At 39.3% G+C, this 20014-nt stretch overlaps 1 protein-coding gene across 1 annotated transcript in view; it reads left to right on the top strand.

Moving 5' to 3' along the window:
- LOC124555804 (target of rapamycin complex 2 subunit MAPKAP1) overlaps positions 1 to 20014 on the top strand; it is a 113528-nt gene that overhangs the window by 77202 nt on the left and 16312 nt on the right. The window contains exons 6-7 of the mRNA XM_047129864.1: positions 1438 to 1608; positions 10513 to 10562. Of these exons, the coding sequence (XP_046985820.1) occupies positions 1438 to 1608; positions 10513 to 10562 (221 nt within the window). The remainder of the gene's footprint in view (positions 1 to 1437; positions 1609 to 10512; positions 10563 to 20014) is intronic.

Genomic DNA, 20014 nt, shown 5'->3' with positions numbered 1-20014 from the left:
TCGCCTTCTGCCACAGCCTGTTTCCCATTTTAGGGGTAGCAGTTAGTTGAATAGTGTGTTGTGTTCCCTTCTTCAATGCCTTGACTATAATGGATTGGGGTTGGAATAGTTGTGAGAACGATGGCTCCTGTTGCATACAGAGTTGCAGCGATCACTCACCTGTTCCCACTCACTGGCTGCCTTGACCATTTCTCTCACTTTGTTTTATTATTGATAGGTCAAGTGATGTCCATTACCACCAGAAGGCATTCTTTACTCTGTAACTGTCATTGCTCTTAACCAGGTTGGTGAGGTGGTTGGATACGGTTGGGGTTTCTCTTGACACAGATGAGCTGTGGGAGGCCCCTTGTCTGCTGTTCCTGAACCAGTCCATACATTTTTACTTCTTAAATTATTTCTCAGCTCGGGCATCACTATTGCCTTCGGTGCCTTGATTTTGCCACTCAAACATACTTTCATTATCTGATCACATTTCTGATGGTCATCACTGGCACCAGATTAACTACTTCTTGACTGAGAGGCTGATGACTCTGCTGTTTAGTCCGTGAACCCTCCAGCTGATGAATGAATGAATTATGAATGAATGAACAAACAAACGAATGAACTTGTTTGACCACACTAGAAGTGTTTATGCCACAAAACCATTGTGTGATATGATTGTGCTTTGTTGTCATACAGTTACACCAACTCAGAATGGGTTATTGGAGCATTGTTCTCTTTAGGATGTAGAAAACAAAATATTGCATGATACTGCACTTCATCACTGGTCTGCACTATTTTGCTTTGGCTCTTGATGTGGCTTGGTATGGTACTGTGGTACAGGAATTTCAGTGATTACCAAGACTGGATATATGTACCTATGAACAAACTAAAAATTAATTATATAACTTAATTTTTTTTGTGGGAGTGATAGTTAAAAATTTGTTACTAGATATGATAGAGGAGATCCATAGGAGAGCAATGCATCTCTCCTCAGGTTCATCTAGTAAACTAAAAAGTGTCACAGACGATAGTAATTCAACTCTAGTGGCAGAGATTACAAAATAGGTTGTTGTGCATCAGAGCATAGTTTATTTTTAAAGTTTGTAGAGTTTCCATCCCTAGTAGAATCAACCAATATATTGCCTTCTCGTACACGTCTCACGAAAGGACCATGAAGGTAAAAATTAGAGAGAGTTGAGCTCACACAGAGGCTAACCAATAGTCGTTCTTTCTGCACACCATTTGCAACTGGAACATTAAATGGGGAAGTGCTGTTGTTACACAAAGTGCACTCCACCGCATACAATAAGGTGGCTTGTGGAGTAAAGATGTATGTATAGGTGCACCTGTAATGTAACCTGTATTGCAGATTATGACATGAAGGAGATTGGTAGTAATTTAAATAGAGATTAATGTAAACTATTTGCAGGAAATTAATACTTTTCCTCTTAACAGGGACAATGTTGCTTACTATGGCCTTTATATTGCTGAAGATGATGGAGAAGTTGATTGGTACTTCCCTTGTATTGATCCACGAGAGACTGTTGGAAAGTTTACATTTGCATACTTGGCCCTTGTTGAACTCAAAGAAGCAGTGAAGCAAGTAGACAACTCCAAAGATGAGAGGTGAGTGACATTTACACTGGATGTAATTTCACAGAGAAATCTGAAATAAGATATTATGATTAAATCTATGTTGGAACAACAAAACTTAACGCTTCTGTTACTCAACAGAAGAAAATCCAGGGACTGAATGAGCTATGCTGAGTAAAGATTCTGCCAGTAGTTTGGTACCATATGTTTCATGGGTAGATGCGTAATTCATGCTGTGTGAAGTAATGCAAGAAAAAAAAATTGTGGTAGAAAAGTGGATGTCATCATAGATAATAGCATGTCCACTTTTTGACAAGCAATTTCAATCATGATTATTGAAAGTCTATATTTAAAACTGATACAGCTTTCCACTTTCTTTCAAACAAAGAATGATTTGTTGCTTGAGGCTGAGAATTAAGCTTTGTGTAGAAGACTATTATGTAGGTCCTTTTTCACATGGGTAATAACTGATATCATTTCTGTTGAAAGAACAGTGCATGCCTCGGACAGTATAAGTAATGTTATCAAAAGATATGATATACCTTTACCAGTTACATATTATTTGAGAAAATGTGATAAGATTGTAAACTTGCATTATGGTTCTATTTTTGTTTCTTTTGCCTCTGTAAACAGAATTGTAAATTTTGTTTTGTTTGGATCAGCAAATCTGCACAAGTATCTGTTTACATGGAATTGCATAAAGACCAAATTTTTGTTAGCATGTGCAACTATTTCTCATTAATGTAATTAACTTATTCTTCTAAAATCATTATTTCCCATGACTGGAAACCGCTGCACTTCCGGTGGAATTATAATTTCCAGAGTATGGTGTAATGGATGCTTTAGGTTTTTTATTTTATTTTATTTTTTTTCTTTTTTTTTTTTCTTTCTCCAATGGGGTGACTGTAGTGACATGGGAGCTGGGGAAGTAAATGAGGCTCTTCAACAATTTTACGATAAGAGATAGGAAGAAAATGGAACAGGGGGGAGAGCTGTTGACCTTCAGATTGAACTAGGTATGAGTAGGAAAGATCTGGGTGTGTTTAAGAGACTGAAGGTTAAACAGAGGTGGGAAGTGATAACAGGCAGTAGAAGGTGTAGACATAGGACTTCTTCTTACAGCTTTGTGGTAAATGTGGAAAAATAAGTTTTACCTTTTCCTGCAGTTGGAAATTGGTGAGCCTCAGATAGATGCAGGTGTAGAGGACATCAAACTTTCAGCAAGAAATCGAAAAGTAAGTGATGTTCACATAAGAAGGGTGCTCTGTGATGCATTCTGCATAGAGAGAGGTGGAGAATACTTTGCAGTCTTGTCTGTGTGCAATTTGTCTCTGTCCCACTGCACATGCTTCAGCTGTTGCCCACCATGGCAACTGGCAACACTGGGGTAAGTGCTGTACTGGACCACTGATACTGCTTCTGACTCTCTCTTGTAGAATTTATGTACTCATAAAACTACATCATTTATTACCATAATACTTGTCATGTTTGCTTAAGGCCACCCATAATGAACACTATAATGGCTAAGTAACATCACCAAATGCAAAAGCAGAGAAAAAGCAAAGCTCTGTACTGTGGCCCTGATGGAACAGTTGGAGTGAACTAACTGCCGTGTCATCCTCTGGATGTGGTATGGAGCAGTGTGGGGGGTCAGCACACCACTCTCCCAGCTGTTGTCAGCTTCCTTGACCTTGGAGCTGTTACTTCTCATTCAAGTAGCTCCTCAATTGGCCTCACAAGACTGAGTGCACCCTGTACCAGTTCTCGCCCACCAAGGAAAAATCCGTGACAGTACTTGGAATTGAGCCCAGATCCTTAGTATAGCCACCAGACACATTAACCACTGAGATACAGATGCAGACTCACCATACTCAGGCTTGTACCAAAATCAACAATAAAAGTTCTATGTGCACATGGAAGTGCACGATACAGGCTGATGTGGCAGAATGGTGCTGTCGACTGGAGTGTCATGTGGTACACTGATCCTTGCCACTGTGCATTGCCTCACCACCTGCTGTCTTGATGTGCACACCACTGTAGTGGAAAATTTTCAACACTCTGTTGCTAACACTTGATTAATTACACCTTGCATTAGTGGTCCACGCAGATTTCTAAAAGGGGAGGAACAAAGGTTTAATTACTACTCAGGGTTATAGCATAAACACTCTTTTGCACTGTAAAATTATGCAAGTACATAAAATGTACAATGGGGAAAGGCAAAGGAAGTGAGTGTGAGAGACTGAGAGACTCAAAAGTTGACTTACAGGCAATGCCAAAAGACAGGTAACAGGTAGTGGCTTTATTGCTCTGACGGTATGGTTCAAATGGCTCTGAGCACTATGGGACTCAACTGCTGAGGTCATAAGACCCCTAGAACTTAGAACTACCTAACTAACCTAAGGATGACACATACATCCATGCCCGAGGCAGGATTCGAACCTGCGACCGTAGAGATCGCGCGGTTCCAGACTGTATCGCCTAGAACCGCTTGGCCACTCCGGCCGGCTTCTGACGGTATGGTGAGCATCATTGTCTAATAATGCATTTTCACATCTTGGGCTCCTTTTTGCATGGTGAAGTTTTCTTGACATTGCTGTTCTTCCATTGTCTTGTTGATGACACTCAACAGCATTCTTAGACCCAGGCACAGTGAGCTCATAATTTGCAATGTCTTTCTGATATGCTGGTGGTTGTGGCGTGTGTCCTGTGGGTGAACTCTTTCCTGTACACCAGTGGTTACTAGATGTGACCCTGGTGACTGCAGTGCACAGGAAAGCTTCAGTGTTGTCCAGTAGTGGTACTGCTGCTCCTGCTGAAAACTGACAGTGCTGTTGATGTGAGCTCCTCTAGGCAGTGATGCGGAAAGTGTCAGATCTGCCACATGGTGCTACTAGCTCTTAGTTTGTCAAAGTGAGATTGCTCTCCAGCTGTGTCAGTTGTCCATATATGGCAATGATATTTATTGGTTTTTGAGTCAGTCAGCCTTCCATCTGCAGGCAGACTCTAGTTCCATAGCCTTAAAATCAACTACACAGGCATAGCTTTCTTGTGTCAATGAACAGCGTGGAGTGACATTGTTCTTCACATAATGGAGCGATTCTCATTCTTCAGGTATCACGTACAAATTACATTACTGTCCAGCTGTGACTGTAAACTGTGGCAAAGCTGGATAACCTTCTGGTTGCAGTTGTACCCCATATGTTATCCTGTTGGCTAATTTTGAGCAGCATATTTGCAAAAATGATTGTCATGGATAACTTTGTGAGTTTACCTCCTTCATACTGCTCTTCATTCAAAATCTTGCTGTCTTGAAAGTGCCCATGTGCTAACTGGTGTAAGCAATGCAGTTGGTTCTTTAGTTATCTGGTGTAGCTATGATATCTGAATTGCTGTTCAGTAGGTTCTGTCTGCAATTCCATTGGAGGGTTGCATTTTCATCTGTAGAATGACTCTTGAGATGTGCGCTTTCAGGTAATACACAATGTAATATTGAGCACAAAAGCAGTATTTAAAATAGAATGGTTTGACATGTGCTCGATGTGTTCCTTCAAGTGATCCATTCCTTACTGCACAGTGTGTTTGTGAATGTATTCTGTTCCCATGTAGTCATTAAAATGTGGTATACATGGTTTTGTTGAGGAAATAACTTCCTTTCTCATGGGACATTGTAGAGGGTATTTAATATCTCAGAATAATTCTTACCACTAGAACATAGACTATTATGTCAGCATTCTGCTGTGGTATGGGTCCCCAGTGGTGTACATATACTGAAAGGTGATGAATTGATTTCCATATTCAGTGAGCAGTAGTAGTTCAGAACGTCAATCAGTATTAGATTGTTTGTCAAATACATGCCCAGATTTACTAACAAAAATGAGTATTATTTGCACACTTGATTGTGTACTCTTGTTCTACTAGTAACTCTCACAAAGTAGTTTTAATATGTTATGTCTGCAGTCTGTATCTCATAAATGAACAGAGCTGACTGCAGGATCTGTGTTCATTTCTACAGACTAAATTTTTGTTCTGTAAGGCGGTCATATGGCAGTATTAAATTAGTTTCATAATGCCACAACTGAGTGACATCAGTCAAATAGATCTATAATTAAGTGGATATTTCCAGTAACCCATTCTGAAAACAGGAATGAGCTGCATGTTTTTCTAATTGCTGAGAATGCTTCATTGCTCCAGCAGCTTACAGTGAACAGCTACTAGAAGGGAAGCTAGTTCTTTTACATAATTTGTATCTAATTGTATGGGTATCACATTGGGGCCAGCTGCCTTTATTCTTTTGAGTGATTCTAGTTTATTTTCTATTCTGCAATCATTTACGTAAATATCTGACATTTCAGCATTTGTGCAATGACTGAAAAGGGGAACTGTTGTACAATGTTCCACAGTGAAACAATTTTGGAAAAGTTCAGTATTTTGATTCTCTCTCCATTTCAGTGACAGTACAATTACTGAGAGCCTGTGTAGATGCTTTTTTATCAATTTACTGCTTCTTGTAACACACTGGCTTTTCAGGAATTTCTTGTTGAATAGTCAATGAACTGACAAAATCGTCAACGCAGGTATTGAGTGATTGTACTTCCTAAGAAATGTTCGTATCACGTTCATTAAATGCTTCTTGCATTGGTCTCTTTTGACTCATTTCAACTTTTTTTTTTAGTTGTTCTTTGCCAGCAATGCTATTATTACTTCATTGAAATCTATGATGAAGCTCTCTTTGCTTTTGTAGCAATTTCCTAAGATGTCTTTTTCCCTCCTTCACAACCTTGTTTGGCACATGCATGTCTATAGCATATTGTACAATACTTTGGAGTTTTATCCATTTGTGCTCCACATTTTTATCCACATTGATGAGTGTTTGGTCTTGACTGCTCGGGTAATCTTCATGGTCACTGATTTCCTTTCCTACTTTAATGAAATTAAAAAGTTGGGCTGTCTTAGTTACCAAGAGATCTTGGATGTTGCTACCATGGAGTTGGTTCTCTAACTGTGAAAAGTGATTTTCAGAAAGAACATTCAGGACAGTCTCACAAATTCCTGTGCCTAACATCCGTTTTAATCATATTAGTCTCCCATTCTAGAAGTGGCTAATTGAAATCTGTCCCCATCACTATAACACTATCAGGAAATCTAAGCACAATATTTTCCAAGTTTTTCTGAGAATATTGTCTCTTAAGACATATGGTCTATAAAAGCATCTAGTTACCATTTTAGACTTGGCTGTATGCTTATCTTCACACAGAATGTTTCACATTTGGAATCCTAATAACAACATTAGGTAGTATAGAGTAGTATAGAGTTCTGTACAGCATTACATACACACCATGGCAGTGCTAGTGTCAAGCCTATATGGGTGATTGCCCTTTATTTGTTATTAATGTGGGTGAACTATTCCTCCCTCTAATTATGGCATATAAGTCATCAACAAGCCTATGGAGAGGATCCTCCAACCGAAAAATTTCCCATATACATGCCACACATACTCTACCACCCAAATACCTATTTCCTGCATGCAGTACACACCTGATGTGTTGAGAGGGGCGCTCCTATGCTCCATCTGAAAGCATAAAGAAACCTACATCAGAAATAATTACAGAATTAACTGTGCCTCTCTTTCAAGCCCTCCAATGGGCTCCAAAAAGGGGGACTGCAATTGCTTCTGGATACATTGCAGCAAAGCAATGCTTTCTGGAGTCATCAGTTCATCTAGCAATGTAGAGCAATTGAGGATGGCCTGTGAACACAGGTGGCAGATGTAATTTCTACCAACATGAGCTGCAGTTTGCAGCTGGCTGCACCCGATGTGTTCAGTAAATGTTAACGGAGCTTTCTCCACATCACAGATAGACACATCCCTCTCAAATAAACACACAAATTGTGTATTGACCTTCTTTTCTAACCTGACAGCTATTTCCCTGAAAGGGCTTTGCAGGCAGTGCAGTCACAGGCTTAGCAGACAAAGATTTCTTTGCAGGTTCAGATCTGGTGTCAGCTGTGGGTAGCACCTTGTATCTGTCACTAAAGTTTAGAGGACAGCTGTGTGGCCAGTATGCACTTCTGCTTTCTGCCCAGAGCATAAGGAACTCACAACTGTTTAGCATTCATCTAGATTGAGGACTAACTGGTCAGGATATGCATATCAGAAGGCACAAAGACATCAGGGAATTCTGTCAGCACAAAAGGTGGCCTGAAGTTGGTGCAATCGAGGCCATCAGCCTAAAGTCTGTAGTGTGTGCATGATAGCCAGTGTAGCTTCTAGCTGTCTCTGAACAGCAGCCAATTCTTCTTGCATCCATATTTAAGCAGTAAGGTCCCTATCCATCTCTCACTATGTAGAGCCATAGTGATATTTCTCCATTAACAAGACATGCTGTTTCTTCTGGCAAGTACAGTCCTAGGTGTATTTCACACTTATGTTCTACTCTTTCTCTGCAGGTAGAGCTCATGATGTTTATTCTAAAAGATTTTTCTGCATGAAGCCACATTGTTGTTGCTATCTTCATGTGCCTTCTCTTGAGAGTACTTCATGTATAACTCTTTCAGCTTGCATTAGGCACTTCAGTGTGTAACTGTGATTCCAGCTTGTGTCAGCAGTGCATCCCAGCATTTGCTTTACAGCCATTGTCCATATATTGTACAACTCCAAACATCTGTGAGATCCTGCATTCTGTTTGTAATGGCAGGTTACATTCCCTCATTTGAAACATGCCATTGACAGGGTCACTTATTATGAAGAATTAAGAAGCCCTCCGGTACTAGAATTCCAACATGGGGCAGGACAGTATCCTATCTTACAATGTGTAAAGGCTACTTTGCTATGGTACAACTGTTTGCTTGCAAGTACAGTTTGGTAATTCCATGCAATGTGAATATTATCTGAAATTCCTTTTATTTGTACCTCTTTAACTGTAATCAACTTCACTTCTTTAAACTCTGCTTTTGTTATCAGGCTAAACTGTGCACCACAAATGAAAAAAAAATTAAGTGCTCCTGTTCTGTTCTTCGGGCAGGTGATCACAATAAACTCATTCTCCCAGTCTACTATCTAAGTGCTTCTTTCTCTTGTGCAAATGGACTACAGGGTTGCTCTGTTAAACAGTTACCAAGTGTTGAGTTTCCTTGTTTTTGTGAATCTACATTTCTTTACGATTTATTGATTTACTGTTGCTTCACTACATGCTCTTCTTTCTTCTCCTTCTCCCCTCCCCCCACCCCCAAACCCCACCCACACCCCCTACCACCTACCCCTCACACTGCCAAGCTTCTGCTGGGATTTAGTCTTACTCAGTCACACAGCACTGTGTGCTCTTGTACATTACATTTTATACATGTAACCAGAGTTACGGACTCTTGTGTTGTCCATTTCCATGGTAATCCTGCATGTCTGTTGGTTCTAGATGTTTTGAAGTGGTGCTGGAATTCACTTCTCTTCTCAGCACATTGTGGAATACCCTCAGTTCACCTGCTTCTACTGTACACTGTTCATCAGAGACTTCACTAGCTTCAGAGTGACTGATCTTTGTAATTGAATCTTGCATGTGCCCCCCTTCTCCCCCCCCCCCCCCCCCCCCCCCCACACACACACACACACACACACACACACACACAAACCCAGATGTACACACCTATAGGGACACTTATTGTCTGAGTGATTGCTTAGTTTGATAGAAGTGGTAGAGTAGAGGAAAGGAACATACTAAATGGAGAGCGAAATGTGTAGCTGGCAGTAAGGGAGTGGAGTGGGGTGGGGTGGGGTGGGTTATTGGAAGATATGAGAGGAAAGACAGATGGCTCTCAATATCTGCAGCAAAATGTTGACCGGAAAAGGTGGCAGTCATAAAAGAGAGCTGGTGGTAAGGTAAATAAAAGTTCTGGATGCAGGATCAGTGGTGTGGAAAACAATACAACCAAAAAGGAAAACAGTAAGGGATTCAGAAGGGGACCAGGGGAGTTTAAGGCCAAAAGGATTGCAAGAATTAAAGTTATGCTGAAATGGTGGGTACCATGTGTATAGTTAAGTTGGGGAAGGGAGGAGGTAGGAAACTAAATGGCATGGGTACTGAAGCAGCTGTTGAAATTATTGATGCTGTGGTGTGCAGCATGTTCAGTAATTGGGTGGTAGAGTTTTTAGTCAGATATAGTGTATCAGTCATCATTACTGTAGAGAGAAATACTGTAATTTCCATCTGCACACAGGATGCTGCACATCAGTTGCAGCACCCCATCTATACAGTATTGCTGTACTCCCAATCTCATTGGCTTAAATATCCACTCCTCCCAGTCCGACTCCTCTTCCCACCTTCACCCTCCATCTGACTTCTACCTGTCCTGCCTTTTTAACATTACACCTCCCTTATCCAGACTTTGCACCCACCACTTCCCTCTGTTTCTCTCTCCCACATATGCATTTCCCTCAACAACAAACTCCCAAGAAACACCCCCACCCCCCTCCCCATCCCAGTGCTTTAAGAAAATGTTTTCTTCATTTATCAAACATCCTGTGATGATGATTCAAAAGAGAATTTTTCTCTGCTTGTCTTTGTCATGCACTCTTTTAGTTGACAGTTCATAAATACTATGAATGGCAAATGAGTGACTGCTTTAACAGGAGAGAATTGTTAGGTTGTTAGCCCTTCTGTGTTGATACAAACACAAGAAAAGTTCTTTTAAGTATTTAAAGTGTGTTTCTTTCTCTTGTCTGTTTATTTAAACAAGTTGTTTCAATAAAATTGTGCTCAAAATTGTCTTGTTATTAACATTAAAATATTCATTATTGATTGCAGATTGATATTACACCAGGTTGGTAATTCTTGTGAAAGAATTAAAACTTAACTTATTATGCAACTGTGCACATGGAATATTTTAAGGTGTATAGGATATTGTTTAATGAGGGTTATAGTGATTTATGAATGATTAATGTTTCAGGTATTCTGCTGAAATTTCAGGAACCACAGAGAGTGGGACAAGGCCTAAAGGTTGGTAATATTTTGATTATTTGTTTAGAATATCTAAGTCACGAGGAGGAGGATAACATTTTTGAACACTCCTCTCCTGTCCCCTGGTGTGTGTGTGTGTGTGTGTGTGTGTGTGTGTGTGTGTGTGTGTGTGTGTGTTAGGGGGAATTACAATTATTTCATTATTAACAACTGTTGTATTATATTGTTCGCCTTACCAGCATATTGGTATTGTTTCTAATCTGTATATATGAATAGTCAATCTTACAGTGTATGTTTAGTATATTTTCTTCATTATCCAGTAGTAGAGTTGTAAAAATCGACAGTGTTCTTTGTATTGTAGTCACCTAACAGTAAATTCTCTTGAGGTGGTTTTGTGCCTGATACACTTTGTGCACATAAGAGAAATGATCTTTATTTATGCAGATATTCATGGCAATTTTGCTAGTTTTATTGCCTGTTTCTGATCTGTACCCATCCATTTGACAGGTATGAGACACATCTCTTGTAATAAAGAACTTACTGGTTATAAACATCCCAAGTGAATGACCTCGTGGTAGTATCCAGTAGGCAGAACGTATTTGTGACTATATCTGGGGTCCACTTATGAAAGAAATCCTCAAGAGAGTAGTAGTCCCTTTTAGCCTCTGACTACTTCTCTGAAATCCAAAATGGATATGCAGATATTGTTTCTCAAATTTCTATCGTGGGCCACATTGATTTTTTTGTCTTTTTTAATTTTGTTGTTGTTATGTTTAGTTCAGTATAGAGAGATCCATTTATGGCTGTTCCTTTGTTTAGACAAAGGAAGGATAATATTCATCAACTCTATAGCATTTGTAATCTACACGTGCCCTGTCGGTGGTGGTAAATGGAAAGTGCTGTCCAGAAATCTCTCTGCAGTGACAGGGTTTAGGTCTTATGAACTTTGGGTTTCAATAAGTGAGAACTGATCAGCACTGCTAACTCACAAACTCTAATCATCCTGGAACACCTTCAGAACTGCACTGCAGAGAGGAAAGTGTGTGTAATCTTTGAGGAAGATAAATCCATTAAGCAAATTGAAATCTGTTTGAGTAACATGTCTGATCCAGTCAGTTGTCCCTCTTTAGATTTTTATTCTCTACCCCAAATGAAGGAAAGATTAAAGAACAAACTTTTATGATAAATGGCTTTTTTAAAACAGTGGAGGAACTTAGTTTTTATAGAAGAAAGATAGCTGTTTTTTTGTCGACAGTAGATACATTTCTGACATATCACTGCTTCTGCCCTTTGAGGACAAAACCTTCAGTGAAATGGTGATCTCTTTATGGACAGGACCAGTGGTTCCCTGGCTGTCAGTCTGAATGACAAATGCCACTCTGCTCCCATTCCTCTAACTGATCTTTTAGCAATTCCAGTGTTACACAGTGTAACATTTAATTTGCTCCTCTAGAAACCTTTGACAGAGAGGCTTTGATTGCAAATATCCCCAAAATTTTCATAACTCTTTTTGGGCTATACATTAAGCAGTGTCCATTACTGTTGGATGTTGATGCACAGGGGAGACATTCCTATTCAGACAATACTGAGAATGCTATCTCCTGTTCTACCATCCTTTCCTTAAGATAACCTGTGATGCTCATTTGAAGCATAATATCTTTGGTACCTCCACAAATGAAGCTTCTGGGGAAACATTCTGATTGGGTACAGTCTTTAATTCTGGATGACTTTTCATATATCGTAGCAGTGAATTTGTTAGACAAAATTAACAAAAAAGTGGTGTCTCCCAAATACCTGCTTTCATTTTCACTCTTTAATTGCAACTGACATGATATTTCAGCAGTTATTGATAAATCACCTTCAGTATGGAGTCAGTTAAATGCACATTGTTTTTGGATGTTTTGCTGTTTTTTTTTTGTTGTTATTATTATTATTATTATTATTTTTTACTGTTCTGCCAATCTTGTAACACCTACCACCCCTTTACAACTGTAGGGCAACTGGGTATGTTGCAGAAACCAAGATAATTTATTACTTGTTTAAACTGATTACAATATATTGGCCTAGCAAGACTGCAGTCCTTCTTATTCCAACAGGGAAGATATTTGAATATTATGGTTCCCATTTACAGCTCATATAGGTTCTCCATATGAGAAAGATTTCTTCCCTTTATGCTTGGTGCAATTTTTTTAAAATTAGCAAACAAAGAAACATTACACGGGGAATAATTTGTGTGTGTGTGTGTGTGTGTGTGTGTGTGTGTGTGTGTGTGTGGGTGCGTGGGTGCGTAGGTGGGTGGATGGGTGGGGGGGCAGGGAGAGGGGGGGGGGGGGAGGGGGCTGTTTGCATGTTGCTGCTTCACCATTACCAAACACAAATGGGTCCTTTCTTGATTATCAGTTCTTTCTTCAAAAGGAACCTCAGTTTGTCATCCTGACTCAGTTTTATGCTTGTTCAAAGAACTTTAAATTTATTTGTTCAGTTATGGTTTTGTGTGCTGGCATCCATATGAACGCCCTTAAATTTACTTCGTATCTGGTCATAAGCTCTCATTTTAAAATAAACATGTTTTATGACTGCATAATATTTTATCCATTTTGTAGTTCTGAATAGCATGTTACATTGACAACTTAAGATAGCTGTCAACATATAACTACCCTTTACTTTTGTCTGAAAGTTGGAAAAAATGTGCTATGAATATCACATGTACAAACAGCTATGCCATTCACAAAAATTTCTCACTATTTCATTGACATTCATACCGAGCGAGGTGGCGCAGTGGTTAGCACACTGGACTCACATTCGGGAGGACGACAGTTCAATCCTGCGTCCGGCCATCCTGATTTAGGTTTTCCGTGATTTCCCTAAATCGCTCCAGGCAAATGCCAGGATGGTTCCTTTGAAAGGGCACGGGCGACTTCCTTCCCTAATCCGATGAGACCGATGACCTCGCTGTTTGGTCTCTTTCCCCCAAACAACCCAACCCCATTGACATTCATCAGATTTTGCAATCCATTTCCACACTTTCAAATGATGAATACAGTTCTCTGTTTTAAAAATCAGTGAGGTTTCTTCTTCTCACTTTTGATGAAAAGCTTACTGATTGGTAACCAAATCGCATAATGCAGCAAAATTTTGCATGCTGAGGCTAAAGTGTCAATGCTTGCCACACGGTGGCAGCTGCTTATAGTGCGTCAAGTTTATGGCGTGCTGTGTGTTCCACACATGCTTTGTTCCATTACCTTTGCTTGTGCTGTATCAACTAGCATTTAACATCAAAAGTATTTGAGATCCACAAGAAAACAGATCATAGTGGCACTTGGTGCAACAAGATGCAGCTCATGATTTTCATACTGTGGAAGGTTGGAAATTGTTACCAATGTGTTCAGATCCTCAAGTGGTGGAGAGTCCTGCCAATTTTCTGGTCCCCTTCTATTATATCTCAAAATACATGGTTTTGACTGTTCTATCTGATGCACACATTGCATAAAATTTATTTTAAATAATGCGGTTTCTCAAGCAAATAGTGTTAACAAGCATCAATCTTATTAACATCTGAAAGTGACAGCACTTGTTCATGCCCTAATTTCATCTAATTATTTGTGAAACTCGATAGGTAATGTTGCACGATACCTCACGCTAACCTCCCTCACCTTGCATGCTCTGTCGCAGCTAGCAAACCGCTACTGCTCTTACTACTGTCGCAGAGGTTTTTTTTTCCCTTGGCGCTGGCCTTGGCACTTTTTTTTCCTCTGCTCTTACAACCGCTACCCTTCGATCGTTTTCGACCACTTCTATCTCCTGATGGACCATGTTAATGAGTAGTCTTACCCAGACACATGGATAACATCACAGCCTGCATCCTGTGACGCCTGATTCAAAACTAACATGCATACGGAGGTGACAGTAGAACTTTTGTGTTGGTCACCACGTTGGTGCGGGCGTGGAGGGGCCCCATCCTTTGTTGTTGTGAAACTCGTGCTAGGTGGAGACTCCGGCGACTACTATGTTGTAGCAAGAAATTTACAATCTTGGTGTTCCTTTACTACAATTGGCAGACTTGCCAATGCCAGAAACAGAAAGTATTGGTAACAGTATCAAAATATAATATTATATGTTGATTAATAAAACATCAAAGCATAATAGAGAGCTGCAGAGACAGATTCAAAAGGGAAGTAGTGGATTGTGAAAATCATTTTGAGGATGGTATGACTCCCTAGACTTCACTGTCGTAGTAACTGTACTTCATAGAACTGCATCGATAAACCTACGATACACAGATTTGGGAGAGAAACAGTTCAAATCCCTGTCTGGCCATCCAGATTTTGGTTTTCCATAATTTCCCTAAATCAGTTAAGACAAGTGCCAGGATTGTTTTTTTGAAAAAAGCACAGCCAATTTCCTTTCCCCATCCTTCCCTAATCTGAGCCAGTGCTTGGTCTGTAATGATCTCATTGTTGACAGGACATTAAATTTTAATCTTTCTTCCTTCCTTCAATAAATGGAGTTAACTGACATTTCAAAGTGCAGCATAAAGGCTAGCTACTACGCGTTCAAAAAAGTCACTTGGTATCAACAGATAAAAAGAAGTTGAGTGTCATTATTTGAATCCAGGTTGAAATTATTGCTTTCTGCTAATTTAAATTATGTACCATATTATTGAAAACTATATTTTAATATATCTTTTGGGGCACTCTGCTCCAGAACCTTTAACTATGGGCTGCCACTGGTCCAGATTTAATTACTGTTATCAGCTGTGTGAGTAGAGGTTTTCTGTCTTGCATAATAGAGAGACTCAGTATTATTCTAGATTTACTGGGAAACAGAACGAAATGTGGACCAAACTACATTTTTAAATCTGTTTTATCATCGTAAGGCATAATCAAAGTGTACACTGATGGATGTATGCAAAGGCAAATGGAAAATGTTGGACAACATAATATACTCACATACAGCGACTGGGAAGCAATAAAAAGAAATGAAACTGCATAAAAATAAATTGAATATAATCTACAAAGAGAAATAAAAAACAACAGCATCGTATTTTTGTGGTTGATTTTTACATTTACTCAAATCACCTATAGGGTCAGTTTGGTTAAAAGGCATTCTACTCACACACACAACGATGTTTATTCGCAGCACGAGATACATCTACAAGATGTTTCTGGAACAGTGTAAGCTAGATTAGGTCTGTATTCTCAAGCAAAGTCTGGTCCAAGTCATGCCAGAGTTCCATATATTAAAGCTATAGTTCACCATAATAACACTATAGCCAGTACAGTAACACTCACAGTGCGCATTTCATTACCTGCCTCATAACACATGGAGAACAGATAGTGAAACTGGCCCTGCACCAGCTTATATACTGAAATCTGGCATAATCCTGTCAGTGGGTGTGTGTGGGGATCAGCAATAGTTGAGTAGTGACACCACATCCATCAAAGGTAATGTTGCACCAACTACTCTGTTTCTGTGGTAATGTTGGATAGTGCCAATACAGTCTGTGGTATTCGAAATGCAGGTCTGCAACTTGGAGATGTACATTTCATTGCCAGAAATGGCTACATGGTTTCTATAACACTGGAAGAGACCATATTTTTTCACAATATAGGGGTGTGATCTTATTTTGTGGTGTAGTGTTTGTGATTTATTATATGTGTATTTTGCTGGCTAAGTTAGTCAGCAGAGGTTATTTATCTGTTAAGAAAAATGTTAATGTTAGTGAGGGGACCAAGTTTGTGCAATGACATAACATTAAAAAAGTAAAGGATTGAAACTAGAGGTAGAAATATCAAAATGAATGCAATGCTGAACTTCATCAGGCAACAACACTCAAGAGTTAATATGAAATTGTGTGTATGCTATTTCCTTATTGAAATAAAGGCTTGCATGCAGATAATAGTGTGGATAATGTGATAGGGGTTGGCGTATATGACTTAGTCTTTTCGTGCTTTTATTCTGCATGCTGACTATCCAGTCACCCTAAAGTTGTTCCAGCAAGTTCCCTGAATCACTTGGTGGTTTCTTAAACAAGGCCATAACTGATTTCTTTCCTTTTTCTCCTCCTCATTATCATCTAACCAAAAATTGTGCATCACTGCTAATGGAGTCACTATTTATGTCCTTGAATATATTTTTCTTTTGCCATGCATAATCAAATGAAGTTAACACATAAAAAAGCACCTGTTTCATGACTTGAGATGGAGCTTCACATGACAACATCAACATTATGTTTCACTAACATCTGCTTAAGTGGTTGGGGGTTTATTTTCACAGGAAATGTGTAGGCACTATGATGGGCAGGAAAATAAGAAATACAGTTTACAACAGAATGTGATTTCACTACACCTTCACATGGAATCTTCTAATAAATTTCTCTTCTTCTTCTGCCTTTGTCCAACATCAGCACAGAGTCGACATGATTATTAATGGCTTCGCATGGTTAATTTAAGTGGTGGCTGGATGCCCTGCCTGTTGCCACCCAGTTACTCCCCAGTGATGGAATATCTGTACCTCAACTGTCTGCAAATAGTGTTATTCATGTTAAAGTGAGTGGAAGTTTTGTAAATGTTTGTGAATCATGTAACTGAGGCAGGACTTTGGTACCAGGCTGGTATTCACGTAGTGAGATTTGGGAAATCATGTTGGCCTTCACACTGACGCTCATCATTAATCTTCCAGGCAGATTTGATCTGGGGCCAGCACACTTCCCTGGTGCGAAAGTGACATTTTAACACAAATGGCTATCCGGCTGGGTCTCGTGATACATCTGTTTGGACATTTAAAAATGTTGTACATTACTTTCTGTTAATGTGTAGACCTTTAAATAATTCCTTTTATCATAGATCTGGTCACCTGTGTTTTTGTTCCTTTGATTATTATAGACTTAAAGTTTTATCTACTTTTAATATTTAAAGTGGACCACTGGCAATGTTTTGTAGGTATATAAAAAAATCTCATGAATGAATTTTCCAATTAAGATAAAAAATTAAAATAATTACAACAGCTTCTGCAGAAGAGGACCGTTCAAGCCTCCTGCTTATAAAATTACGATGTAGATTACCATCAATACACCTCAACATTATTTCTGGCTGTGCTTTATCTTCTGGCCGTAGTTACAATAAAGCTCACTGGGATATTTATTTAGCTTTTTTATTTTATTTTATTTTATTTTAGCACTTAGCCACCCTGCATATCTGAAGGCTGACTAAGCAGTTTCTGTAGCAGTGTGATGTGTCCAGATCCATTCAAGCAGTGTATTGTATTAGTTGTGAAATGCATTGTTAATGCTGCTTGTGTTGATCAGACTTTGCTACATCACAGGCAATATTTGGTAACTCCATAATCATTCACTGGTTCATGGGTGTGGCACTTGTAATGACCGATTCGTCAAGGGGTGCCAGGAAAAAAGCCTAGGTATGAATATTAACAGTAAAGCCTGGTAACTTAGATGGCGAGACAGTGGGAGTAGCATTCATCAGTTCAGTAGGAGGTCATACACCTTAAGAAACCATTGGTTTCACACTCGCTGATTGTGAACTGAATACAAAAGTGGGGCACAATCTGTAAGCAAGCAGCTCCAAATGCAGACTTTATAGGTCACCATATGTCAAACAAGACAGAGTTCCAACCAGCAGTGAAGTTTGACCCACCCAGTGCCTTAGATGACCAGCAGGCAACACCAGAAACTGTGCGAGTTGAGAATTATACTCTGTTAAGTTTGTCACTAAAAAGTAATTGTATAACTTTCCTGTATATGCCTGATCTGCCTCAGAATGGGTCCAACATCTGACGTCTGTTTATATGTTGTAACCCGATGTGGGTCACAACATACTTACTTTGAAGCTCATGGCCAGTTGAGAGGTGGTGCGGGATTTGAGGTCACCCATCTCCGGCCTGCATGCATGTGTAAGGAATGAGGTGGCGATTGGCTCAAGCTAAAAAAGAGTGTGTGGAACGGCAAAGAAATAGTCTTAAGGTGGTTTGAAGAATGCTCTGCCAGTCACTTAAAGGTGAATTGCAGAGTAATCATGTAGATGTAGATTATTAACCAGTTACAAGAACAAACAGCCACATGACTCTCACACTACTGTATTTGGGATAGTGTACAAGCAGAACTATATGGTATTTCATACTGCAAATCATGGAACGGATCCAGTTTTTATGTCTCTCATTGGTCCCTTAGGTTTAGTTGCATGTTGGAATGGAAGTGACAAACAGAAACAGATATGTGTATGCAGATGTACAAAAGAAACCACTAAACACAGTCCAGAGGTACATACAGGCAAGTTTTACAAATCCTTTTTAGTCTACAAGCTGAATTGAGCATATTTCTTAACTCACTTAGTTTCTGCTGTTGGCTGTTGCTCATCCGAGGTGCTGGCTGGGTGAAACTTTGCTGTAATTTGGAACTCTGCCTTGCTTGACATTTGATGGCCTCAATGTACTGCATTTGGAGCTGTATGACTGACACATGAATGTGTCGCTTTTTTGCGTTCAATTCTCAATCAGTGAGCATGAAATCATTGGTCTCTTAATGCGTGTGACCTCCTACTGAACTGATGAAAGTGACTAGCACTGTGCCTCTTTCTAAGTTATCAGGGTTTACTGTTACTTTTCATACCTAGGTGATTTTTTTTAAATTTTTCGGGCAGCCCTTCATGATTCGGTCGTTACACATTTCTTGATATCTTCTTGTCATCTTGAAGATATAATCTATATGAAAGCTAAAGAGCACTGTTGACGAGGGAAGTGGCCTTTCCTGGAAGAATGGTATAACTGTTGTACAGGGTGACTAAGAATCCGTTTCCATCTAGCAGTGCGCAGTGGGTGTTGCTTCATAAAACAGGGACTTACTTCCTTGCTCTTGAGTTTGTAGATTGACTATATGTTCTGAATAATTCTCACTTGAAGTTTAAGTGAATTTAATTTTGTGTGTGTGTGTGTGTGTGTGTGTGTGTGTGTGTGTGTGTGAGTGTGAGTGTGGTTTTTTTTTGGGGGGGGGGGGAGGGTTGAGTGTATGCTCAGGTGTGTGTTTGTTTTATTATTATTTTAATAATAACTGATTGGATATTAGAAACTACATTTTTGCTACTTATTTCATTGATTATTTATTTTTGCTTACTGGGTTTTGGGTTATTATACTAAACAATGGGCTAATGAACTGAAACCTTGGTTGCAAAAATAGATGGTCAAACAAGTGGAAAATAATGTGTTTTTTCCATGTAATAATGTTTTTCTGAGTATCCATAATGAATTGTCAACAGTCAAATGATTTCTTGGAGAAAATGTTTATAGTGACAGTATTATGAGAATTTTTTACAATAATGCATCATCATTACACACATTTATTCAAGATACTTCATACTCTTTCCAAAACAAGCACCATGTCTGTTCAATATATATGGGACAGAACAGCCCCTTCTCTTTTATAACACAAAGTCATTCAATGCAAAAGTTACAACAGCTTTCATTTTTCATGTTGCAAGCTA

Source organism: Schistocerca americana, chromosome X (genome assembly GCF_021461395.2).
Source record: "Schistocerca americana isolate TAMUIC-IGC-003095 chromosome X, iqSchAmer2.1, whole genome shotgun sequence".
Lineage (NCBI taxonomy): Eukaryota > Metazoa > Arthropoda > Insecta > Orthoptera > Acrididae > Schistocerca > Schistocerca americana.
Note: the sequence above shows the minus strand (reverse complement) of the source record. Positions and strands in the feature narration are given on the sequence as shown.